A 27,939-nucleotide genomic window follows, 5' to 3' on the forward strand; every position below is an offset into this window, starting at 1 on the left:
TTAACTAACTGAGCCACCCCAGCACCCCCCAAAGAGCTTTTTCTCTGTGTTTTCTTCTAGTAGTTTTACAGTTTCAGATATTATATTAAAGTATTTCATTTCAAGTTATCAGTGGTGTAAAATGGGGTACAATTTCATTTTTTTGCATGTGGTTATCCAATTTTTCCATTAAGTCTTCCTGGCTTTCTTGTCAAATATTAGTTGACTATATATGCAATAGCTTTTCTCTGGGCTCTCAATTCTGTTCCATTGGTCTATGTATCTATTTTTTTATGTTCATTTATTCTTGAGAGATAAAGAGAGAGAGAAAGTGAGCAGGGGAGAGGCAGAGAGAGAGAGGGAGACAAAATCCAAAGCAGGCTCCAGGCTTTGAGCTGCCAGCACAGAGCCCAACGCGGGGCTCGAACCCATGAACTGTGAGATTGTGACCTGAGTTGAAGTCAGATGCTTAACCGACTGAGCCACCCAGGCACTCCTGTATGTATCTGTTTTTAATACCAATAATACTGTTTCAATTACCATATCTTTGTACTAAAGTTTAAAAATCAGGAATTATGATGCCTCCACTTTTGTTCTTCTTTCTCAAGATTGCTTTAGCTATTTGGGGTCTTTTGTAGTTCTGTATAAATTTCAGGGGTTTTTTTTCTATTTCCATGAAAAATGCCATTGGAATTTTGAAAAGATTAGGCTTATTATTTTTAGCTTTTTCTTCTTATATCTTATCGAGTTTATTTACTTGTCTTCACTGGGACAGTTAGCTCAAATTACCTAGACTGACATTACCAGAAGCAGGGGTATACAATACACTCCTAACTGCTCTCATTACCCTCCAATTCCTCCTTCACAAAGTAACCAGGGATTCTTCCAAGATACCATTCTCATTGAGTCATTTCCTTGCACAAACCCTTCAAAAGCTTAATGTTGATTCTAAAATAAGCATCAAATTCCTTATTTTATACAATTAGGTGAAAATATCTCTTTCTTGCTTCATTTATTTACTGTACACTGAGTGCGTGGTGCTCACTATGGTAGGTTCTGCCTAATCTCTTGCCTTTTACCTCTCTTACCTCTTGTCTTACTCTAAACTTACCCTCCACTCCAGTCGAACTGGAACATTCACTGTTGTGTGGCAGACCTGGGTCCAGAACAACACAGATGGCCTAACTTCCAGGTCAGTGCTCTTTCCCCTACACCATGATCCCATATTCAGGTTTAAGTCTGTTCAATCTGTATATTTATGGACATTGTAATAAATTAACTAAACAAAATTCAACTAGTACAACTTATTGTGGCATTTTTGTATTTCTTGTTGCTTTTCAGCCTATTTGTCTTGTGAGTTAGAAATTTAAGCCAAGCATTACCTCTAGGGAGAGCAGAAGTTTGGGGAGGCTTTCTGGGATGTAAAGTCTGCAAGTGAATTTATCATCATCAACTTTTTTTCAATCTTCACAGCCACAAGGGCAACTAGGAATAAAACTTCAAGCTTTAGTCTTGTTCTCCATGAAAACTGAGGGACTGATTGCCTATGGAATTTGATTCCAGAGTGCTGTGAACATCCTGCATCTAAATAAATCTACTCCCATCTGCTGGTGATTGCCTGAACATCCAAAGTTGAATCACACCAAAACAAAACAAAACAAAACAAAACAAAACAAAACAACATATTTGGAAGTAGGCAAACCTGGAAACAGGGATTCTAGTTTGGGCCTCTACTGTTATGTGACCACAGGCCATCCCTTTTCCTTCTCTGGGCCTCAGTTTCCCTATATGACAATCCAGATGGTTGAACAAAATGACCTGGAATGGCTCTTCCATTTTTATCAAACAAGGATTGTCTCTAGACAATAGGATCCACTTCTGTATCTGATAGTGACATATGGATCCCACCATCCTTTTTTATTTATGCACCCATGTGGAAAGGAGAGCATTTGCTGCAATGGCAAGGAAAAGAGGGGATAAGGTGTGAGGGTGCTCTGCTCTTAAAAGAAGGCAGGGAACTATGAGACACATTATTTAAAAGTTTGATTCTAGGGGCGCCTGGGTGGCTCAGTCGGTTAAGCGTCCGACTTCAGCTCAGGTCACGATCTCATGGTCTGTAAGTTCGAGCCCCGCGTCGGGCTCTGGGCTGATGGCTCGGAGCCTGGAGCCTGTTTCCGATTCTGTGTCTCCCTCTCTCTCTGCCCCTCCCCCGTTCATGCTCTGTCTCTCTCTGTCCCCCCCCCAAAAAAGAAAAAAAAAAGTTGAAAAAAAAATAAAAAAAATAAATAAATAAAATAAAAGTTTGATTCTAAAATGGTTAAGAAAGCAGGGATAAAGAGTTAAATTACCCTTAGCTGTGTGAAACACTCAGCCAACCAGGCAACTGAAGGTTTGCTGGGCACAAGCAATTCCAACCCACTTCACCAAATACTGAGGGAAAGTGGAAGAGGGCCGTATTTCTGTGTGAACGTTCTAGCTAACCAAGAGTGACCCTGAATTTCATTTCCATTGCAACCCTTCTCAATGGCATGCCTTAGGAAGTTCAGTGTTTGTGAATGTGACTGAGGTCTATTTGTTGATTGCCCATCTGGGCCATGGGCTTGAGGGACGTCTTTCTGAACTTGTCATGCGTCAAAGATAGGAAAGACACAGGGGATTAAGTGGCAGAATTTCCTTATCCTCTGATATCCTTTCGTTTCATAGGACAGTGTTTGAGGTAGTAGGAAGAATAAGAGCCCTCTAGTCAAAATTTCAGGTTTTTCTTGTGGTGGGGCCAGAATGCAAAAGCATTGAAGTGGACTGCTCTTCAAAGGCTAACTCCCTTCAACATCTGAAATACTGGCCTTTGCTTTCTTTCCCCTTCCAAGGTGTCAGCCCTGGACCCTCACTTCAACTCTGTATGCCCTGGCTATGGGACAGAGTCACGTCTCAGAGTGATCCAGGTTATCCAGATTGGTGAACGCCTCCTGTTCCGTGAGCTTTGTCCCAGGGCCCTGAACTTGGTATCAAGAGCACGCTGAGATACTAAAGTCTTTAAGAAAAGTCTTGGGCTCCTGGAATCCAATTTCCAGCCTGATGTAATCCAATTTCCAATCCTGCATGGTCAGAGCTCTGTCATAAAACCCACTCGTGATCCCCTTCCACCCCACTAAGAAGAAAAGCACGTGGGATTACTTGTGGGCCAAGGGCTTGGGAATGAGCATCAGACATTTTCTGATGTCCAAATGTGTCCAGCTCTTTCAGAATGCAAATTCAGTCAAGGCATTCAAATCACCTCACTCCAGCCACCGCAAAAAAAAACAACAAAAACAACAACTACAAACAAACTGTTGAGTACACGCTATTCCAAGAGAAACGTACACTTTGCATTTTTGCAGATAGGAAGAGCAAGACCCACTGGGTGCCCAAAGTCAAGGATCTGTGTCCCGTCCCCAGCAGCCGGATCCCGTCCTCCTCTGCCGGCCTGGCCCCGCCCCTGTCTGTGTCTGAAGCTGGCCGGGGGACAACTGCAGAGGCCTGAAGGGGCGGGGGGCCGGGCGGCGTGCGGGGTGAGGGCGGAGGCGTCAGCGCGCGCCTTTTTGTGGGGCTCCAGGCCCCCACTGGATTGGTTCGGTCAGTGTTGCCGTCGGAGTGGGCGGAGCCAGCCGGAATCCAGGCTCGGAGTCCAGTCGCAACCAGGAGCGGTTGCAGACGGAGCGCACTTCGCAGCGGCGGGTTGCGCCCCGGGGCTGCAGCGTCGAGCAGAGCTGCTGGGGGCTGCTCCTCCTGGGCTCTGGGCTCCCGCTCAACCCCCGCGCTCCTTGCTTCCCATACACTCGCTACTGTCTCCTTAGAGACTCCTAGCGACCCCCAGCTCCCTCTGGTCCCGCACTGCCTCCACCCCGTCCCTTTCCCCAGCTGTGAACTGCCGTCTCTCGCGCCTTCCAGCCCCGAGCTGCGCGGTCATGGGTATCAGAGGGATGCTGCGAGTCACCGTGTTCCTGCTACTCATCAGGACCTGGCTCGCGGAGGGCAACGACCCCAGTCCCACCCCAAAATTCCACTTCGAGCTGTCCCCCACTGTGCCCGAAGTCATCTTGAACCTCTTCGACTGGTAAGCGGGTGCCGCCAGCCTGGGCATGGCGGCGACAGGGACCGGCGGGCCACCTCGGGCCTCTTGGACGGAGCGGGCTGGGGTATCTTGAACCCAGCTTGCCGCCGAGTCATGGCGCGCGGGTCCTGCCCGTCCGGTCCCTGGAGGGAGATGGGATGGAAGTGGGGGCGACCGGTAGAGATAGAGCTCTGTGCTTCAGCCCACCTGTTACCGCGGCGCCTGACAGAGCCCCGCGTGTGCCCTAACTGCAGCCACGGGCGGAGGAGGGGGGGCGGGGGGAAACCATGCCCTCAACCCAGGGTCTGCCATCCACCCTCGGGACTAAGGTACTGGGCAGGTTTTCCGAGTCATTTCCACTGGCACCTGGGGACTGGGAGGGGGAGCAGTACAGGGTGATGGACAACTCACAAAACATAGACAGTACAGACACCTGTTTGAGTCCGGATTTTAATCTGTTCCCTGAGGCGCGTGCGTGTGTTTGTATGTGTGTTGAACGGTGAGGGACCTTTTCCAGTGCTGCAGATAGAAATTATTGACTCAACCTCATCGGAGCCCAGACAGTGGGATCAGTAGCTGCATAACCGTATAGCCTGTGTGGCCTGAGATGGGTGTGCTTTTGTACTTAGTCCTGTGAAAACATTTGAAGATTCAGGGTTTGTTTTTTGTTTTTTGTTTTTCTGTTTGATTTCAAGTTTGTTTGGGTCTGCAAATATCTGAAGAGATATTAAACAGTCAGTCTTTACATGTAGATCACACAGAAATGTGTGTTTGCAGTGGCCATGGATCCTGAGCTCTGGCATATGGGTAATGTGTGGTACTAAACAGGCGGGAATGCATTGCTTTAATTCGGGAATAATGCATGTGTACACTTTGGAGTAATGCAAAATGAAATTCTGTAATTAAAGATGATTAGAAATAATTTTTTTAATGACAAACCAGAAATGAACATGTATTCAGAAAAAAAGGTGGGGGGGATAGTTGGGCAAGGTTCCAGCAGACAGCCCTGCAGTGTCCTCAACCCAACATACCAGACTGCGCTAGTGAACTCTCTCTCTCTCTCTGTCTCTCTCTCTCTCTCTCTCACACACACACACACACACACATCCGCATGTGCGTGCGCGTGCACACACACACACACAGATTTGCAGGGGCTGACGTTCCCTGGTGGATGTGTCAGAGATCCTAAAAATTATAGTGAAGCCCAGGGCCTATTCTCATTCACAAACCCCTTTTCTGGAAAGAGCCCTACTGAAGGTCTAGGTGAATCGGATGAACCTCAGAGACTTCTAGAAAGGCCAGCTGTCTGCAAGGCTGAGCTGGATCCACTTAACATGGGCTCACTCAAAACACGTCTAGGCTGGAAGCATATGCTTAGCCATAGAGATGTCTGCTCTCAGAATACATGTCTTTTGGAAGACAGCCCTTGAACCCCCAAAATCTAAACAGTTTGGTTGGGTGAGGGTCTTAAATCTCTGCTACATGAGCAGAGTTCTCTCTCTCTGTCTCTCCCTTTCTCTCCCTCCCTCTCTCTCTCTCTCTCTCTCTCTCTCTCTCTCTCTGTCATGTGCCATATATCAAGTCTTAAAAACAGAGTTGTATAAACACAAGATTTACATAGATGTGACCACAAAATGCCTGGTCCTAGCCCAGGTAGGGGAAATGTCACTGAGGCTCAGGGGGGTCACTGAGGGTGGAATATGACCTTTCCTGAGCCAGTCAGGTGCCCCTGGAAGGACTTTCACCAACCTGGAAAGCTTCATCCAGGCTGATGGCAAGGTGGGCCTTCTTAAGGGGCTGAAGTAATGTGTTTATCCCAGGGCCGGAACTTGCCCATTCCCTCCCTTCTCTACCTCCCCTACTGTCTCCTCTCGTCATGCCCCGCTCCTCCCCAATCCTGCCTGGTAACAAGTATCCAGTCTTTGTGCCCCATTCTCTGGATAAAAGCGGAAGGGGGGGAGGGGGAAAAGAGGAGTCTGCGTCACTGCTGCGCTTCTGGCTGACTCACTCTAGGGAGGGAGAGGAGTGGGGAGAAACGTGTACATGTATGACTGTACATGTCTGCATGTGTACAGGAGAAAAGAAGGCCCTGACAAGTTGACATCTGGGGTTCTCTTTGCTGTTTGTCCTCTGAGAAGCAATGTGGCATTTACTGATGACCAGCATTTACTGATGATTTCTCTATTTCAGCAAAAATTGTGCAAATGAAGCTGTGGTTCACAAGATTTTGGACAGGGTGCTGTCGAGATATGATGTCCGTCTGAGGCCAAATTTTGGAGGTAAGACACAACCAGATACTAGAAGCCTTTGTGTGACATGGAATAGAGCTGAGATGGACGCAACAAGACAGCTCCACTCAGTCCTGCTGCCCGTTGGCATTCCCCAGGCTCAACACTTTTGCCTCTCCAGACCCCACATTCCTGGCTGCGGGAGACCTTCAGCTGAGCACTTTCAGGGCCCCAACCCCCAGGCCTTCTGCTCTGCTCTTCCACTTCTCTGCCTTCTTACGCAAGGGGCCTTTCTGCCCCTTCCCTTATAACAGCCTGAAGTGCACTCCCGGGCGTGGCTGGAGAAGCAGTAACTAAGAAATGGACTGTGCACTAGAGTTTTCTGCTACATTCGTGGGGAGGGCACACGTTCTTCTACTTGAGCACACATTCTTTGCACTTTGGACAGTTGCCCCATTCAGCTAGTTCAAAACTAAGGCATGGCCTTCTCTGTCTAGTTTACTTTACCCACCAGGGTCCCAGGCACTTCCACCTCTGCCACCCCTTACCAAAGCCTTTAGCTTCCACCAAGTTCATTTTCATTCAACACATCCAAGTCAGTGTGATCTTTATAAATCCAGCCTGATCACCTCTCAGAGTTCTGATGGCTTTATTTAACTGCCAAATATAACCCTTAGCCTAGCACTCAGACCTCAAGCACAAAGATGAGAAATGATAAGGGAACTGAAACACAAAGCCAATATATAAGTTTCTCCTCTAATTCCTGCCTAGCCCCCACCCTTGGAAAGGGTGACTGGGCTCAATCACACAGCTTTAGGGGACAGGCATTCTAGTCCAACCCCACAGAAAAGGAGTAGCATTCTCCAGGGACGACCGAGAAACCTAGACCAAGGACAGACAAAAGGAAGGGGAGTTAGTCACTAAATAGGAGTTAGTCACACTTCAGCTCAAAGGAAACAGAAAGCTAAAAATCAGAGTGGCTAAGTGGAAGAAAGCACTCCACTTCCTGCAGGTGGTAGACCTAGACACCTACTCTAAGGGGTTAATGAATGCTAATGATTCACATTTGTACATAGGAATAAAAGTCTTCCAAAAACACAATGCCTCCACTCTAAAGGGCCCACAGCTAGGAAGTGTACATTGTGGTAGACCAGTAACAGGATTCTGGGGGTGCTGTGATTTGCTGGGAAAGCCACCTGGAAAACCAAGGCCCCAGGCTTTGGAAGTGGGACATTTAACTGGTGTTGCTTTTGTTGTGTTGCTCCCTCTGAGTCTCAGGACAGAAGGTGCAGTCCTGGATCTAAGTAAGGTGAGTGTGCACTGGGCATTAGAAAGCTGGAGTGGAGAGGGCAGAAGTGAGGCTTTTTCAGTGTGGACATTCAGATGCTAGAGCACAGCCAGCACTCTGTTGAGTGACAATGGTTTTTGAACAGCTGCACCAAGCACTGGTGGCTGTCAAGGGAGTAGCTACTACACTTTCTCCTTTCCTCATTTTCGTGTTTCTCAGCAAAGGCTACCCAACAGCCATTCATGTACACCAAGCACACCCTTCCCACTGTTTCGGATTGCCATCCCTGCAGGCATCCAGCATCAGGGGGAGGGAGCAGGGGCAAGGACCACCCTCTGGGGATTGTCTGGTGTGGCTGGTCCAGTCTCTCCAAGGCACCGCAGCAGTGTCTTTTGAGCTAACTCAAATTTGTTTACACCTGATTCCTAACCTGAGTACACTAAGCTTTATGGGCATGTACACCTGGGGTGTATGAGGAAAGATGGGTCCTTGATTTGGCCAAACAGTAGATGAAGGTGCGAGAGCAAGGACAATGCAGGACCTTCTAGCATTTACAGAGAACAAGGCACTACAGGCTCAGTCTGGGACTGTTATATAGGGCAGGGAGGGGGTTGCCAATCAATGAGACCCTGGGTCCAGGGTTTCACCTTTGGGGTAACCCAGGACTCCCTGTAATGCTTCCCACTAGACACAGAATCAAATTCCCCTCTGTGTCTGAAGTGATATAGAGATTCAAGGACAGACACACACACATACACACACCCCACATGCAGAGGCCTCACCTAACTGTGGTCAGGTTCAGTGGGTCAGTAATGAGGCTGTGGGAGCCTTATTACTTCCTTGAGAGGAGGAGGAGAAGGAAGAGCCAGGGGAAGTTAACAAAGCTGCTTCTTTCTGGGCAAGAAAAGTGGGATTCTACAGTATTGCAAAAGGCAGGTCCCTGAGGACTTCACCTAGTTCCTCACCTGGCACAATGTAGGCACAGAGTGAAGGAATGAGTGGGACATCTTCACCATTCCTCCGTTTATCTGCTTTTCCTCTGGTACTCTGATGGCTGCTAGGGAGGACAAGGACTTGGGGTAGCAAAATTTCCAAGAGGGAGGAAGTGGTTAACCCCTCTCTGCCTTCCTGAGCCCATCAGGAAGGAATATGGGGCTGAGGCCATCACCACAGAGATAGCATTTACACACCTTATCTGGAAAATTTTTGTTCCCCTCCATGGGATACCTTGGCTAATCTCTCATAAGGTGTCCCCTCTAGGTGAGTAAACTAGAAAACAGTTCCAGGTTTCCTTCCTCCAGGCTACATCCCCAGGCCAGGACTTATGGACTACATTTCAGCTCCCAGTTGCCCCTTGCACAGGGCTATGTCTTGGCCCTTTAGGGTTCAGGTCCCCCAGAATTCCACTGTAAGGGATGGGGCTGCCTGATTGGCACAAAATGGTGTAAGATGAGAAGGCTGACCCAAGAGTGAGGTGTCGGGGGATGGATGGCCCCTCTAGGACTTGTTGCCTGCTTAACACACTTTCCACTCTCTAAAGGCATGTAAGGAGCCTGACAAGCTATAATAAAGAACTACATTTCTAGAGACCTCTATGACTACATACAGTGCTGGGGATCATTCACAATAGCCCTAAATGGTGGAGTCTGGGCTGTGGCCTCTCAGAAAGGCCCATTTACTTCTCAGCTGCCATTCAAATGCTGATGCCCAATCCCAGGTCACTGAAGCATTGGGATAGGATAAGCCTTTTCCCTCTTTTCTGCTCAGCTTCTGGGCCATCAGCCTGCAGTGAAGCCAGCAGGTAAATTGCAAGTGTCACACATGTACCCATAGCAGCAGTGTGGTGTAATACATATAGAATAATGGCTTAGCTGTGGAGCCAGGTGAAGACAGCTTTGAGCCAATAGGAAACAGCAAAAAGTGTTTTTCCACAGCACTATATAGTTTACTACATATTTTCGCATCCATTATCACATTTGAATGGGCAGTGCTAACACCTAGGCCCAAAAAGGAAAGCAGGAGGCAGAAATACACTCATACAGACACACATTCAAACACACATATTAACATACACAGACATCCTCACACATGCACTCACAGGAAAAAACTCACAAGTTCATTCACTCATAAGTTCAGTATACATGCTTACCTGCACTCACATATTTACACGTGTGCACACATCTGTGTACATACAAAACCTGCTTACACATTTACATACACACATGAACATATTCTCACAAGCACACTCAAAATTTTATTCACACACATAAATTCATATGCCTCTGCTCCCACATTCACTCATACTTGCATACAAACATGCTCCCATGTACAAACACTGCCAAATTCACTCACACACATAGAAACATGCACACACACACACACATGCTTGGATATTCACACACATGGACATACACACATTAACATGTTCAGGTATTACACATAAATAACTCCTATTCGTCCACATACAAAAAATGCTTGCACATACACTGATATGCACGTGCTTACACATGCACATTAACATGATTGCATGCAAGCAGGCTCATGCATTCACCCACACATGAGCTTGCTCATACACATGAACATGCTCACATATTTACCAATTCACACAAACAGGCTCACACATTAAGGCACATCCATATCCACATGCACAGATATATTCACACATTCACTTATACCTGCACAATGACACACTAACATATGTGAATATGTTCATGGATTCACTTGCACATCAGCATGGTCACACATTCAATTACACACCAGCACACTCATGTATGCTCATATTCAATCACACACAAACATGCTCACACATCCACTCAAGCACATAAATGTGCTTACATAGACTCATATCCCCACATATATAAGTATGATGAGTGTGAGAATATAAGTGTGATCACTAATCACACTTAAAACTTGCATACAAATAAGGTCACATATGCAAACAACTCACATATTACACAACAAGCATGCTCATGCACAATGACACAGACACATACAGTCACACACTCAGAAGTTCACTCACCTTCCTAAACATTCACTCACACAAACACATTCAATTACACATTCCCTCACACATGCACTTAACATGCCCACACACAAACTGACACATGAGCATATTCATACACACAGACACATCCATCCAACACACATTCACATACACTCATGTAAACACAACTTTAACATACAAACATGAGCATGCATTTACTCACACATGGACATGCTTATGAATACATTACATTCACATGTAAATACAAATACATTCACATGTGAACAGACTCAGACAACCCACATGTTTACTCCCACACAATACACTTCAATACATACACGTTCACATATTTGCTACCTCACAAACACACATAGACTCACACATTCACCCACACTTGCATATGAATGCACTCATATTTATAGACATACACATTTACTCCCACAAAACACTTGAATATTTCAATATTTATACATGCATACATGGTCACATCCACACATGTACGTGTTCACACATTTACTCACACACAAACATGCTCACATACATGAAAACACCAATTCACTCACACACATGAATGTACTCCTACATTAACATGCTAACATATATGAACATAGAAATTTGCTCACGCACACAAATATATACATGTTCACACATTCACTTGCACATGAGCACATTCATACACTCCCACACATCAACCTGCCTACATGCTTGCATGTGCTTACACATTTACTTACATGCAGTATATACAAGCATACAAACATGTTCATGCATTCACTCACACATGAACACACAAATTCACTTATAGGCATGGACATGCTCACATACATATACTCACACATTTACACACACAAATAAGTTCACAAATACACCCATGTTCACACATTTCCTTGCACATTAACAAGCTCACATACACTCATACGGTCACACATTCACTCACTCATAGTTGCACACTCAAACACACAAATACAAATTCATTTGCATATGAACACACATTTACTGACACACAACACACTTAAGCACACAAATCACTTACAGGCAGACATCCTCAATACTCTCGTGCATGTACACTGGCATAGTCACCTGCATGTGAACACAATCACAGATTTGCTCATGTATGTGAATATGCTCACATACACTCATGTGCACAACTCACACATTCATTCACACAAAGACACATACTAACTCACATATGGACACACTCACCTGCACTCACACAAATATGTTCATACACACCAGAAATCTTAGCTCTGTTTTTGGGCTCATTGCTCTTGAGTTTTTATCAGAAAACCATTTGAAAAAAGAGTGCTTCATCTCCATATTTTCTCTTTATCTTACCATGAACCCTTCCCTTCATCATATGGGTGAGGCCCAGCTGTAAGAGCTTAGCTTGCGTTAATTATGAGATCAGTGCTATCATTATCCCTATTTTACCCATGAGGAAACTTGCACTCAGAGAGATTAGGTAACCTTTTTTTTGGTAATTTTTATTTAAATTCCAGTATAGTTAACATACAGTGTAATATTAGTTTCAGGTGTACAATCTAGTGATTCAGCATTTCTATACATCACCCAGTGCTCATCTCAACAAGTGCACTCCATAGTCCCCATCACCTATTTTCCCCCTCCTCTCTGGTAATCATCACTGTGTTCTCGAGAGCTAAGAGACTGTTTCTTGGTTTTCCTCTATTCCTCTTTTTTCCCTTTGCTCATTTGTTTCTTAAATTCCACATATGGGTGAAATCATATGGTATTTGTCTTTCTCTGACTGACTTATTTTGCTTAGCATAGTACTCTCTAGCTCCATCCATGTTATTGAAAATGGCAAGATTTCATTCATTTTTTATGGCTGAGTAATATTCCTGAGTGTGTGTGTGTGTGTGTGTGTGTGTGTGGTTATGTTTTATAAACAATCTCATTTAATATGGCAATTCATATATATATGAAAATTTATTCTGGCATCATACTTGCCTCTGTAAAAAGTAGGTCATCAGTGAAGAACTCTGACAAATACGTTAAGATATAAAAACCTATCAGTGCCTTGAGAAAGTGACTTAGCACCTATATATACATTTGGGTGTGTATGTATACTGTATCTTCTTTATCCATTTATCAGTCAGTGGACACTTAGGATGTTTCCATAGTTTGGCTACTACAGATAATGCTGCTGTAGACATTGAGGCACATGTATCCCTTCAAATTAGTATTTTTGTATTCTTTGGGTAAATACCTAGTAGTGCAGTTGCTGGATCATAGGGCAGTTCTATTTGTAACTTTTTGAGGAACATCAGCCACTCTGGAAAACAGTATGGAGGTTAGGAAACTTATTCAGGGTCACACAGCTAGTAAGTGTCAAGATGGGGTCCAAACCCAGGCAATCTTGCTCCTGAGTGCGTGCTTTATCATACCCTGCATGTAATAGTGTCTTCCCACTTGTAGGTGCCCCTGTGCCTGTGGGAGTATCTATCTATGTCTCCAGTATTGAACAGATCTCAGAAATGACTATGGTAAGTGTGTCACCTTCAGCCATGGGCCTGGGGACAAGGGACATGTGGCAAGGAGCAGAGTCATAAGCCAACTCCAATTGTTCTGACTCACAACAGAGCCCACATAGATGAACATGGTAGGTTTTGTAAACTATAGCCACTGGAACAAAAAAATAAATAAATCCAAATGGATTATAGACCTAATAGCGAAAGGCTTATGAAGTTTTTAAAAGATAATATAGAATACTGTGTTTGTGTCTTTGTGGTAGGACTTGTTTAAAAAGACATAGAGGGGCCCCTGGGTGGCTCAGCCAGTTGAGCGCCCAGCTCTTGATGTCAGCTCAGGTCATGATATTGCAGTTTCTGAGTTTGAGCCCCGCATCTGGGTCTGTGCTTATAGCACAGTGCTTGGGATTCTCTGTCTCCTCTCTCTTTGCCCCTCCCCTGCTCACACATGCTCTCTCTCTCAAAAATAAACTTTTTTTAAAAAAAGTTACACAGCCCTTTTAAAAAAAATAAATAAAAAGACATAGAAAGTAGAAAGCATAAAACCATAAAAATAAATACTGGTAATTTAAACTATTTTAAATTCTATGTAGCCAAAACTTCTGGAACTTCTGTTTTGCAAAACAGACAAAACCAGTATAACAAGTGTAAAAGGATAAGTCAGAGTGGACTGAGATATCTGCAACACAAAAAACTGATATTGAAAGTATACATAATTCCTGTGAATTAATAAGAATATTTTGAAAATGATAGAAAAATGACTAGAGGAGTGCCTGGGTGGCTCAGTTGGTTGAGCACCTGATTCAGCTCAGGCCACCATTCCTGGTTCATGGGTTTGAGTTGCACATCTCTCCCCATCTCTGTCCCCTCTCTCTCTGTCCCTCCCCCGCTCATGTGTGTGTTCTTTCTCTCTCTCTCTCTCCTCTCTCTCTCTCAAAAATAAATCAACATTTAAAGAAAAAGAAAAAATGATTAGAAAAATTGTGAAGAAAACCAAGTAGCAAATATGTGAAAACATACTTGACTTTATTATTAGTCAGTGAAGTGCAAACTAAGACCAGAGCAAGAATCCATCACATACCCACCAGATTGGCAAAAGTCAAAAGTCAGACCATACCAGGCAGGAGTTGGCCAGGCAGGAGCATTGAGAAATCTCATCTGTCCGCAGTGTGGGTGTAAACTTGAACTTTCACTTCATAATTCTTATTTCATGTTGATTTGGGTATGTATCATGTGTTCACAGAGTGGTGTCTATGTAGTATATTCATATGAACAAATTTTATTAACAGACATCAACTTGAATGAATCTCACAAATATAATACATACAGTGTAATTCCATTTGGAAAAAAAAAATTTAAAAATGGGTCCAAGCAACACGTTGAAACTTAAAGTTATTGGTAATGTTTCATTTCTTAACCTCGATTTTAATTACATGAATTTCAGTTATTTTTTTTTGAAGTTCATTTTTAACATTTAACATTCTTACATATTTCAGTACTCATCTATATTTGTGATATATTTCATACACCTTCATGCACACACACACACTGTGAGGATGGAGAGGAGGACAACCTCACTTACAGCTGGGATTCACCTTTCTCTCCCCAGGACTATACGATCACAATGGTTTTTCATCAGACCTGGAAAGATCCACGTTTAGCATACTATGAAACCAACCTGAACTTGACCCTGGACTACCGGATGCTAGAGAAGTTGTGGGTCCCTGACTGCTACTTTTTAAATAGCAAGGATGCTTTTGTGCATGATGTGACTGTGGAAAATCGTGTGTTTCAGCTTCATCCAGATGGAACAGTGCGATATGGCATCCGGTGAGTTTCCCCAGGCACTTGAGAACCATCCTCACGGGCTTCCTTCTTCCAAACGAGTATCCCATAAACACACTGTAAGAGACACACAAAGGAGCCCATGGCTTTCCACATCTGTCTTGTGCTGCCCCCTCACTCATCCTACCCAGTAGTCAAAGTGAAACCTTCAGAGCTTTCCACAACCATCCTTGGCTGTCCTGTCCCCACACCTTGCCCATCTTTCAATCCCTAACTTAAATGGTCTCTTTGTCAAGAAATCCTCCTTGATTATCTCAACTCGAAGAGCTCTCCCTCCACTTTAGCATTCTATACATTCTGTTATTTACCTTTGTTTCTCTTCTCTTCCATGCAGTGAGGGAGGGAGACAAATGAATGCTGAAGCCCATATGTAATGAGGGAAGGGGACCAATCTCTGCCATTGGTCATATTTGCATCATGCAGGGGAGCCCACGGTGTGCAATATATGTCTATTGTCTATGGCTCTGTACACATAGGATGTGCACATGCTGGAAATCCTCACTGGCTTATTTATAGCACAGTATATGGTCACCAAGGCTCTCCCCACAGCGTCATCTCTTATAAACTATCACTTAAGACAAGCGTAAAAGATAAATGTAGCTCAGAAAATTTTTCCAAAAGGTAGTTGTGCCAGGGTTCAGCCCCTGTCTCTGAGTCTCTCTTTCTCTTGGGTGCTCCTGTTCTATCCCTTTGTTTCTCCCTTCTTTCTCCATGGCCCAAGGTGCTAGAGTTAAAGAACAACGAAACTTACAAGGAATAGTGACTTGTCATACCTGTTTCATTAAAAGGGGTCCTCAGCTGATAAACGCTGCATGGAGGATTCATAGAAAGGAGACACACACACACATCTCTACCCAGAGTACAAAATGGAAATTGCTTAAAGGGTTGAAAGGGAATACACTGGGATTAGCAGCTGGGAAGGGCAGGATAACGGATAGGGGACAGCTTCCCAGTGGAGGCTACAGAGAACGTTTGTAATTACCCTCTTTCCTACAGGCCATTCCGCCCACTTCCCTAGCTCCTCCAAGATCCTTCATCAGATTCCTCCCACAGACGCACCACCTGGCAACTTGAAGCCCCTGCCCAACACTGCATGACCCACCTTAGATATGTTAATACCTCCTACCCATTTATACCTACTACTGGCAATTTGCTCAGCTCCAGTGGCCCATGTACTTAGACAGATACGCAGAGATGAGAGTGCTATGGGAGCACCTCTCCTAGCCAAAGGTGGGCCTGGGCTACAGCTCACATCCATGCCTGCACAACACATACGGGCACTCCACATGGGATCTGGCACATCAGCTGCTCCAATGTAGCCTTGATCCTTCTGCAGCAAGAAACTCCAATTTCTGTCTCTCCATCCAGTTTCCTCAAGAGCCCTTCCCATTCTGATGCCCTGAGACTTCCTGACATGCCATACACCTGTTCTTTAAGCCCTGCCAGACTTGTTGGCATATACATTCCCTCTCTCCTCCCTCCACAAGTGCAACTTAGCTTTCCTCTAGAGAGAAAGGAAGGAAAGGAAGAGGAAAAAGAAGGAAAGAAACACTGGAGGGAGAGGAGGACCCAGTTCTAGTGTAAGCAGTATGGGAAGGTGTTAGGTGGGTCAGCACTTGGAGTACCTCTCTCCTGCACACCCCTGCAGCCTTCTCAGGAATGGTTCTTTGCCTGAACTTGATTCGCTTTTCCCTTCTTTCTGCTTTTCCTTTGCAGACTTACCACCACAGCAGCTTGTTCCCTAAATCTGCAAAAATTCCCCCTGGACAAGCAGACCTGCAAGCTGGAAGTAGAGAGCTGTACGTATGTCCTCCAAGGCCCCTCGTTTCTACTTGGGGTTATGGTTATCCAGAAACCAAAAGCAGAGTAGAGAGTGAGAGGGATAGCATATTTCCCCTACTCCATCCCTCCCCATTCTCTCTCTCCTCAGTAGACAGACAGACAGACAGAGGTATATACAGAGTATCTGGGAGAAGGTGGACTTTAATGTGTAAATAGTCCCATGAGGAAATTGTACCTTGCTATTGGGAAGTTGTGTACAAGCTAGTGTGCAGGAGCACATCTGTTTGCTTTCTTTCCTGGCTGAGAAATTCCAAAGTGAGAATTCCCTTTCCAAGTTCCCCCCTCTTCTGTGCTCAGACTCAGCAAACCACAAAGGTGCCCCAAATGTGCAGGTTCCAACCATTCTTTGGGTTCCACAGACTGCTCTGGTGTAAAATCTGCCTATGCCTGCTTTCTCAGACTGACCTGCTTCTTTCCCTCTCCCAGATGGCTACACGGTTGAAGACATTGTATTATACTGGGAAGGCAATGGGAATGCCATCCAGGGGACTGAGAAGCTGCACATTCCTCAGTTCAGCTTCCTGGGGAAAACAATGGCTAGCAAAGAGGTGTTTTTCTACACAGGTGGGTCTGATATTCTCTGCTATTTCTTCTCTCTTTGTACCCTGGTAAACTCCTGGACATCTCTCTGCCTTTGACCTCTGCACTCCTGTCCTATTTCCTTCTGGCTCTGTACACCTTCCAAAACCCCCTTCAAAATGAGAAAATGGATGTGGAAGCACTTGGCTGGGTTTGACACTCTACAGGTATAAAAGGTTCATGCTTTTGCTGATAAAAATAGGCCTCCTCTTATAGCCAGCCTCTCCCCCTCCATCTGTTTGCAGCTTTGAAATATCCTGTATCTCCCATTTCAAAACTCCAGTTGACATGAAGCAAGTGAGGAAGGAAGGAGGAGAGAACAGACTCACTATGCCATATGGGCCTACTTACATGCCACTGTCACTGGCCTTAAGGCAGCAAATAGGGTCAGATCTACAAACTGCCCAGGCTGGAATATTAGAGGCTGAACTGCCCATCAGCTTCCCCTCCTCCATCCTGTACTTCACCCTGAAAATCCCCTCAGCCCTGCCACCCTAATACCAGTATGTCTCCTTGCCAGGTTCCTATGTACGTCTGATACTGAGGTTCCTGGTCCAGAGGGAAGTCACCAGCTACCTTGTACAGATCTATTGGCCTACTGTTCTCACCACTGTTGTCTCTTGGATATCGTTTTGGATGAACTATGAATCCTCTGCAGCCAGGGTGACAGTTGGTAGGTCCTGTCCTCATCCTGAGGAGGAACTTGGATCATCTTGCTCAGAAAAAAAGTTGACAATAAGAAAGGAATACCTGGAGTGGTATGTGACTGCACAGGCAAGGAAGCAATATGGTGCCTGCCCAACAGGCCTTTATACAGGTCCTCAGCCAATCCCTAGCAGAGACACTGATGTTGGAGACAAGTGTGAAAAAACAACAGGGATAGGATCTTGATATGTTGGGCCCAAAGTATTAGAATTCATTATTTTCTGGATACATAAATGAACAGGTCATAAATTTAGATCAGAAATGTAATACAGCAGGGGTGCCTGGGTGGCTCAATCGGTTAAGCGTCCGACTTCGGCTCAGGTCATGATCTCACAGTCTGTGAGTTGGAGCCCCACATCGGGCTCTGTGCTGACAGCTCAAAGCTTAGAGCCTGCTTCAGATTCTGTGTCTCTCTGCCCCTCCCCCACTTGCACTCTGTCTCTCTCTCTCTCAAAAAAAAAACATTAAAAAAATTTTTTTAAAGATGTGTAGAAATTTAATACAATAAACATAGATTGAGCAACATAGCAAAATGTCCTACTAGGCATCAGAGGACTTCCAGAGAAGCTTGCCCTCAATGAGTGTCTAATGGAATGCTAAGATAGATGCTAGGAGATTCTACACTTGATCTTAGCCAAAAGGCCAAAAAGCAACAGATGCTAGGAGATTCTAGAGGAGGAAATGACCCAGGTCTTGTTGTCTAAAACTACACCAAGAAAATGTTGCTCAAACTGGGTTTTCAAGACTTGTGGGAGGCAGAAGCATAAGATTTGTCATTCACTAAAACAGGAAATTGCTATTAAAAGGCACAGGGGCCCTAAGAGGGGACTAGATCACAGAGGGCCTGGGGCAAGAGCTGGAGAAATAGGGAGACTAGCAGAAAGACAGGAGGGTTGAATTGGAAAGACCTTGAGATTCCAATTTTAGCAGTTAGAACTTCATGTCCAAGCAATGGGGAAAACAAGAGGGTTTTGAGCAGTACCAAGGAGGGGCCTAAGAGATCAGCTCCCAAGTTTATCTGGTCCCAGTGTGCCCCACATCCAGGTCTGGTTTTCCATCACCATCTTTGGGGCAGACTCCTCGGCCTCCTTCTTTAGGAGCACATGTTGGATTAAGCCTTTAACATTTGTGTAATACTTTAAGGGCTCACAAACCTTTCTGAGGGATGTGATCTAAAGGAAAGCCTATGTGTTGGAAGGCAAAAGAGATTGGAGATGTAAGTCACTGTGAAACCATGGCTGGAGATTTTGGACTTGACCCTAAGAACAATGAGAAGTCACTGAATCATCAAAGCATGGCTGGGTGTAAAGCTGGGGGGGGGGCAGGGAGGAGCAAAGACAGCACTTGAGCAAAGTCCCCAGGCCTAGGGAGTTGAAGGAATTTTGCTGAGAGAGTCCTCCTTATCCCAGAGATGATCGTTGCTCCCTTCCTGTGGGATGTGGACCTGATGGCTTGCCAAGAACTTCAGCCACCTGAGGATCCTAACCCTGCCATGTTCTTTACAGGTCTGACTTCAATGCTCATCCTGAATGCCATCAACTCACATCTGCGGGATAAACTCCCCCAAGTTTCCTGTATTAAGGCCATTGACATCTACATGGTTGTATGCTTCTTCTTCGTGTTCCTGTCCTTGCTGGAATATGTCTACATCAACTATCTTTTCTACAGCCGAGGTGGATCCCAGCACAGACTCAGGCGACACAGGAGAGCCCGAAGAGTCATGGCCCGCTACCGCTACCAAGAATTGATGCTGCAGGTTTGGCTTTTTGACTGACAATCAGCTTTCCCTGATTAGAGATTGGGCACATATTACAACCTAAGTTTAGCACTTGACCCTTTCACATTTCTTAGCTCCTTTTAGCCTCACACAGCACATGTGTGTGTGTGTGTGCTCAAACACACACACAGACACACACACACCAGATAACAAATAGGACAATTTATCATCACTCCTTTACAGGTCAAATCATTGTCCTAAAGTCACAAAGCAGTAAGTGGCAGAACTAGATTTTCCCAGACCTTTTGACTTCAAATCCAGTCCACTTAGCATACTTTCCAAGGACAGGTGATGGAACCAGAGGAAAGAGGAACACAGGCAGGCTGAAAGGAAAAGATAGGCAGCAGAGGTGTTTGTCTACCGCTCCTTCCTTTGCTCTTTCAGTTCCCAAAGCCATGCTGAGACTTTTGTTGCTGGCAGTACATTAATGTCCAGCAGTACCCCCTCCTTCACAGGGAGCCCAGCCACATTGCCTGAGGAGCCCTTGCCTCCATCCACCACACAGCACTCCAGAGGGAGCAGCTGCCCCAGGGAGACACAGGCTTGGCAGCCACCATGGATTTCCCTTACATGCTAACAGCCTTTTGGTCTTGTTCCTCAGCCCCTTGCACGCCGGAGATCCCAGGAAGAGATGATTCTGTCAGTGGAAGAGATCAACAATCACATTGCAATTGCTGTTGAGGAAAGTCCTCTCCCTCCTCCCTCCCCACCACCAGTGCTTATTCATGTAGGATGTGAACCTCCTGACTTCGTAAGTCTACCTACTATCCCCTTAAAGGATGACCAGGTTAGCATAGAAGATGAAAGTGGCTCTCCTTTCTCCACACCAGTACAGGCCTGTCTGGCAAGCCTCGAAAGCCTCAGCTCTTTGACCTCCATCCCAGAGCAGGCCCCACTGGCCACCTCAGAAAGCCTCAGCTCACTATCTTCTCTCTCAGAGCAGGCCTGGATGGCCTCTAGAGAAAGCCTGAGCGATCTCCCCTCCACCTCAGAGCAGGCCCTGCACAGCTATGGCATTCGCTTTAATGGTTTTGAGATTGATGACAGTGTTATTCCTACTGAAATCCGCAACCGTGTGGAGGCTCATGACCATGCTGAGACCCATGACCCAGAAGACCCTGAAGAGAACTCGAGCTCAGATGAGAGTCGTGGCTGTGGCCCTAGTGGGAGGCATCTGCTTCTCCACAGCCACAGGTGTGTGCAAGAGGCAAGCTATAGCCTTGATGAGATCCGTAGCAACCTTAATGAGATCCGTAGCAACCTTGATGAGATCCGTAGCTTGCCTGATGACATCAAAGTTGAGAGCGGCTACCTTGACCTTGAGAAGCAACTCGAGTGTGATCTTGACAGCACCTGGAGCCTTAATGTTGATGATTTCATGGGCTTTGACCAAGGCAAGGATAGTAACTCAGAGTCTGATGACAGTTGTCCCCCGAGTCCTGGGTGCTCCTTCAGTGAAGGGTTGTCCTCCAAGCTCTTTCACCCTGACTATGTCCCTAAGGTCGACAGGTGGTCCCGGATCCTCTTCCCTCTTGCCTTTGTGGTGTTCAACATTGTTTACTGGGTGTATCATATCAATTAGTCCCATAGTGCTCTTTTCATGGTTCCACTTGATTCTACTCTGCCTTCTTTTCTTTGTTCATTTTACTTTGTGGTTATTTGGGCAGTTGAATCAGTTCTACCTTTCTCTTTGTAAACATGAGGTGGTGAGTGGTTGGAAAGGATGCGTTCTGGCTGGAAGGAAAGGTATTGAGGAGGAGTTGGAGGTAAATAGCACACTGATTTCCCTTTTCTGCTAGAAGACTATCACCTTTCCAAAGACTTCTACCATCCATTAAGCACAGAAAAGCCCCTAGAAATGTTCAGAGGACAGAGCCAGGTTGGGGGGGATGGAGGAAGCATCCAAGCCCTATGCATAAACATTTCTAGGGGTTTTTCCTGTCCCCCCGAGGTGTTGAATTTTCTTTTTCATTACTTTTTTTCTTCTGTTTTTCCCTCCTAGGGATTATGGTCTTGCTCACCCCGATTAAGGTTTTACAGGACAAAGTCAAGCTGGGTTGAACAGAGGTACACAGGGGAAGGGCTAGCCATGGCTTTAAAGTGCAAGGGGATGGCACTAGGGAACTTGGGAAACTTTGAAAGTGCCTCTTCCCCACTCTTTTTTCTGTTGTATTTTGAGTGTGGCATTGTGGCATGAGGTTGGGAGTGGAATATGAGTGGGTAGGGGTACTGAGTGAGATGTCAGAGTGAAAGATCATGTTTCCAGGAGGAGCTTACAGGGGGTGATGAGGTCAACTTGGAGATTACCCAGATGGAACTAGCATCTTTGGAGGGATTGGAACTTCTCTTGTCTATATTCTGCTTCATAGTGCTTGACAACACAGCCTGAGTACACCTGTCTAGGTCAGATGCTGACGTGATCACTAGTTACAGAGAAAGCACTTGATAAATGAAGACTAGGGTCAGGACATTTCTGACTTGCTATCTCATCATCTGGTCTAGAACAGCAAATGAACAATTGTAGTGAATCTCTATATAGTAATCTTATTTGTCTAGTGCATAGCAAGTGTCAACAAGCTCACTGACCCATCACAGAGTCACACCCTCACAGGAGGCCAGTGAGGCAGGAAGGCAAGGCACATGGTCTTCAGTGTTCCAAGGGGAACAAATGGAGCTTATGTATCATGCTTGGGGACATGCAGCCAGTGAGTGGTAGATCCACTCCACTTGCTCTTCCTTCTTCTTGTCCTTTTAACTCTCTCAACTGAAGTGTTCCCCTTTCTCCTTGCCCCTTTACAAATGGGGGTGCTCCATCAGGTTCTGCTTATCTGCCAGGCACCAGACCTCATTTGATAGCACCTGGAACATCTCTGCTGGAAGTGGCCAGTGACCAGCCAATGAGTGTGAACTGAGCACATGGAACATGAGCACTGCTCACCCAGTGGGGCTCCTAAGGGAAATAGAAAGTAGCCTGCACTCCAACTTTCTTAGCAGCTCCACCTCATGAATAGAGGCCACAGGGAACAAGATTTGCCAAGCACTCAGCCTGCGTTTCTCCTTCCTCCCTAGGCAGCCTCTCCCGTAGCCCCTCAGCCACCTACCCTTTTAACTGTGTTTCTGTGTTTGTGTTTCTGTGTATAGCTGAGTGTATGTGTGCATGAAAACAATTTTGTGTGCACGTACAACCATTTGAGAAGCTGTACAGCTCTATGTATATCAGTGTAAATCTATATTGATGTGTATAAGAGTGTATATATAACAACATGTGGATGCGTGTATGTGTGTGCATACCCCTAGGAAAGAGTGTGTGTGCTTGTGTGTACACACATGAGTATGTGCTGTGTGTATATAACAGCATATGTGCATACCTATGTCAATTTATCTGATTTGAATGAGTGTGAAAGGAAATACACCTGAAAGCATATTTATTTCCTGTTGGTGGCTCTTCTGGAACCACCATAATTCCTTTGGCCTCCACATATGTGGGGGGCCTTATTTGGCCGGGCTGGTTAACTGTTTCATTCCGATTCCTTCTTCCAGGGAGCAGTGTCTCCTGGCCCCCATCCATTCTTCTCCTCCTCCCTCCACCCATCTGTGCTGTCACCTGGACAGAAGACATAGGAGAAGTGAATGTAGTCCCAGGAAGTTACAGTTTAGTGCCTTGAGGTAGGAAGTGCTCAAATGTGAGATAAGCTGGGAGTGCAGAGCATTTTGCTTTGTCCTGAAACGAATGTTTGCATAACAAAGACAGAGATTGAGGGGGGTTCCTTGAAGATGCATTAAGAACAGAAATATGTGGACAATGGATGGGGACAGCTAAAGAACTGGAGAGGGAGTTGTATATAGCCTTTATAACTTATTCCCTTATTGCAATCACATTGTACGCCCAACATGTGTGGGGGCTGAAGGCAGCCAAAAGCAGGTGGGTGATGTGAAGACATATCCCAGGGGATCAGCTGTAGCACTGGATGCAGAGAACTAAAGGTGCTTGGGAAAGGCCTGCAGGCATGGCCAGTAGGAGTGGTCCCTTTTAGGGGCACTGTAATAACCCATCCTGCATCTTTGGACAGCCTTGGATTTGGAGTCCAGAAATCCCTCCTCCTACCCACTCCAGGAAAAGAGATTGTTATAGGGGTGAGAGGATTGGCCAAGGAGAGAGGTACAAAGGAGCCCCAGGGACTGACTGTCTAGATCGGTCCAGCTTGCCATGTCTCTTATTTTCTATACACACAACATACAAATATAGCCTCCTACACATACACACCCACAGAGACATAGACAGTCATGCATACATGGATACTCACCCTCAGCAATAAATGGATATATACACAGAGACATGCACACTCACATATAGCTACATATATATTCACATGCACAATCACACACGATTACCCTCATTCATGTGCATGCACACACATGCACATACACACACACACACAAACTGATAAAACAGCTAAAAACAAAAAAGTTTCCAATGGAATATCTAAGATTGCCTCTTTCTTTTTGGACACATCTCGCAGAAAGATACAGGTTGGGAGGAGAGCAATGACCCCAAATCTGAAGCTCCCATCATGGCTATTGAAAGTCTTGCTTCCTGGAGCCTAAACATTGGTTGGTTGATTTGAATTTGGGTTTCCGGGATCCTAGAGGACCTTCGAGCCCTGTAGGAAGTGAGTGGCTTATCTGGGGTGATGTCATACAGAAAGACTGGAGCAGTGGGGACCAGAAAGTGGGTTTGAAGATTGGTCTGGCAGCAATGCATAGGAAGGCTTCAGAGCACAGACGAAGGGCATAGAGGCCAGCTGTAAATATGTCTGTAGATACACGTAGCTAGATAAAATATTTATACCTTAAAATGAACATCTTGGGGGCACCTGGGTGGCTCAGTCGGTTGAGCGACCGACTTCAGCTCAGGTCACAATCTCGCAGTTTGTGAGTTCGAGCCCCACGTCGGGTTCTGTGCTGACAGCTCAGAGTCTGGAGCCTGCTTCGGATTCTGGGTCTCCCTCTCTGCCCCTCCCTTGCTCACGCTCTCTCTCTCCCAAAACTAAATAAATAAAATAAAAAAAGAACATCTTGCCCTAATGTGCTGCAATGAGAGCAGTTGAACTCTACTGCAACTCACACTGCGTGAGGTTAAGTGTCAAGGTGATGTGGAGGTTTGGCAATGACACCTTTGCAGAAACTTGAACCTTCTGAGTTTTTCATGGACTTGGTCATTTTAGCCTGAAAATTGCCGGATCTCCCCTTGTTGTCTTCTATGTGTGTTCTGTCGTCAGTGTCATTGTAAAGCCCTATCCTCAGCCAGCTGCCTACATCCCCTCCCACTCCTCACCCCACACCAAGTAACTGTGAAGTGCAGAGTATCTAGCAGGGCTAGATACTAGAACTACTAGGGTTCAGCCCACAGAGCCGTTCTCAGCCCCAGCCAATCAGAGAGTGCTTATGGTAAGATAATTCACAGCTTGAGCAGAGGGAAGGGTCTTGTTGAGTTTGGGATGGAGCAACCCTCACTTCACTTTTCTGCACAGCTTTCCTTCTTTTCCTCACATGGGCTATCCCATTAACTTTCCCTCTAGAATTCCTTCTCCACCACTACCACAGGAAGGGCATCCTCTGTCTCTTCAGAGTGTCATTTTGTTGTGAGGATGTGTGATATGTTTCCTACCCATTCTTGCCCATTCCATCTGGCACTGTGGGGTGCCTTTGCAGAGATAACAAATGATCTATTGGGTCTTACTGTAGCTTATACAATGTATTCTTACAATTTGTGTCATCTTGTTAATAGCAAGGCTGTGGTATCTTTGCATATTTAGAACTGAATTTTGCTGAGACCATGGCCATTCCTAATGAGGTTTCTTTATTCTGTACTTAAAAGAACTAACACTTTGAGCTATTAACTAATGAATGCATTTGCTAAACCATCCACCTGCATGGTACCTTGCTTTGGTGATGAGCATCAAAGGAAATCTTGACTTGTGCTATTGAAATTGCAGTGTATTTGTGTTTGTTGTGTAGTGTCCTGTGATCAATATGAAATCCCTATTGTCAGTGTTGTGTTTTCAGGGTAGGGAGGGGGGAGGGTGTTACAATGTCTCTCTGATATATTTCAGTTATGAAATAGCCTCAGTTGGTCAGGGTCACCTCTGTTAACATGTGTGAGACTTTACACCCACTATCTTGCCAGACTGCATCCCTGGGGTCAATAGTCATTAGCAGAACTAAAGGTGCCCGAGTGTAGTGAAACTGGCTGTGGTGCCTGACTTCAGGCAGTGCAAGAGAATTCTTCAGAGGACAGGCAAGGCAGTGCCATTCTGAGGCAGATCAAATACAGCAAATCCACAAACATGGAGGTCTTCAAGAAAACCAAGAAAGGACCAAGAAGAAAAACTACATGTCTTGCTGTCCTGAGCTACATAAGGATGCAGAATGGCAGAGACCCCCCCCAAGATGACCCAGTTCCCTCTTTGTCCTCATTAAATGTACATTTTTGCATGAAAAAGACCTTGACCAGTCTGGACTTCAAAGAAGGAAAACATGAAGAAACATAAAATTATGCTTCTGAAAAATATGCTGAAATAAAGGTTGTAAATAGCCAAAAGGAGAAAATAAAATTAATATATATAATGGCAATTACACTTATGGGTTGTTGTGTTTCCTCTCTTGGATTGGAAGGGAGCGCCTTCTGGACCTAAGAAGCCTCTGGCTTTCATTGCTCACCTTTACCTTCCCAAGGCTTTGCATATTGACCTCCTCATACCCTGAGATATTTGAATCCATAGTTTTCAAGCAGACTGGAAATATTAATGTACAGTTGAAATTAGTTTACACTTTCACACAAGCCATTTTAATCATATGAAACAAAAATTATAAAACATGTCAAGCCATTGTGGTGCCAGAATACAATGAGGACATTTATTTCCAGTGGCAGGGGCATCTTTATGAAGAACATTTTTAAAAAAGTATCTTTTGGGGTGCCTGGGTGGCTCAGTCGGTTGAGCATCCAACTTCAGATCAGGTCATGATCTCACAGTTCGTGGGTTCGAGCCCCGCGTCAGGCTCTGTGCTGACAGCTCAGAGCATGGAGCCTGCTTCAGATTCTGTGTTTCTCTCTCTCTCTGCTCCTCCCCTGCTCACACACTGTCTCTCTCTCAAAAATAAATAAAGATTAAAAAAATTTTTTAAATATATCTTTTGTGGTGCCTGGGTGGCTCAGTCGGTTAAGTGCACCTGACTTCAGCTCAAGTCATGCTCTCATGGTTGCTGGGTTCAAGCTCCACATTGGGCTCTGTACTGACAGCTCAGAGCCTGGACCTTGCTTCAGATTCTTTGTCTCTGTCTCTGTCTGCTACTCCCCCACTCGCACTCTTTCTCTCTCTCTCTCTCTCTCTCTCTCTCTCAAAAATAAATAAATAAACATTAAAAAAAATTAAATCTTTTTTGCCAGTGTGGATGTGCAGAATAGAGAGCAAGAAAGCCCTATGGGGGTGGAAGCAGGTTTTAAAAATTTTGTAGAGTCCTGCACATTGTTAGAGCTTGGAGTTGAGGCCCCTGGCTAGCGATAAACTCACAGGGGTAGATAGCATGCTACATGAGGGGCAAGCCTTTCACTAACACCACGAGGGTCTCTGGCACAATGAGTGGAGTTTGATAGTAATTCTTGCTGCAAGAATAAAAAAAAATAATAATAGAATTTTTAAAAATAAAAAACTTTGTAGAGTCACATTAAAACATCCTGCCACTGGCCCAGAAGGTCCTTGTTGTGGCCCACATTTGTGAGTGCACCCACCTCCAAGCACCTTTTGATGAATTCCTTGGAGTTACAACAGGAACCCTAACCTAGTGGCTCCTCTGTGGTCCCCTTTGTGCCCAAAACAGGCCCGCAGAACTGTGCATTCACAGCGTGCTTTGCTGGTCTGCTCATGGTGGGAGGGGCCTGGTGTCCTTATAGGTACACACAGAAGGAGAAAATGCAGTTGAAGGTAAGGAGGAGTTTTCACAGTACACCTGGATCCTGCTATTAGCTACCAAGTTCTTTTCTGGCTACGTTCTTGCCACAAGTCAGGTTTTGTATTTATTTTGTACAAGTCAGGTTTTGAGGGTAGCCAGCGACCCCAGGTGGAGCTTGCTGCCCTTG

At 45.3% G+C, this 27,939-nt stretch overlaps 1 protein-coding gene and 1 non-coding gene across 2 annotated transcripts; both read left to right on the top strand.

Annotated features, from left to right (window-relative positions):
• Positions 1-3,923: 3,923 nt before the first annotated feature.
• GABRQ (gamma-aminobutyric acid type A receptor subunit theta) lies at positions 3,924-21,384 on the top strand. Its single transcript, XM_042973983.1, has 10 exons — positions 3,924-4,072; positions 6,260-6,348; positions 13,002-13,069; positions 14,664-14,884; positions 16,616-16,698; positions 17,168-17,305; positions 17,841-17,993; positions 19,531-19,781; positions 20,581-21,037; positions 21,101-21,384. The coding sequence occupies exons 1-10, from the start codon at positions 3,924-3,926 to the stop codon at positions 21,382-21,384; spliced, it is 1,893 nt and encodes a 630-aa protein (XP_042829917.1).
• Positions 21,385-27,320: 5,936 nt separating this feature from the next.
• On the top strand, positions 27,321-27,473 carry LOC122235604. Its single transcript, XR_006213646.1, has one exon. It is a non-coding gene; the product is annotated as a small nucleolar RNA SNORA62/SNORA6 family (small nucleolar RNA).
• Positions 27,474-27,939: the final 466 nt, after the last annotated feature.

The sequence above is a fragment of the Panthera tigris genome, chromosome X, assembly GCF_018350195.1.
Source record: "Panthera tigris isolate Pti1 chromosome X, P.tigris_Pti1_mat1.1, whole genome shotgun sequence".
Classification (NCBI taxonomy): Eukaryota; Metazoa; Chordata; class Mammalia; order Carnivora; family Felidae; genus Panthera; species Panthera tigris.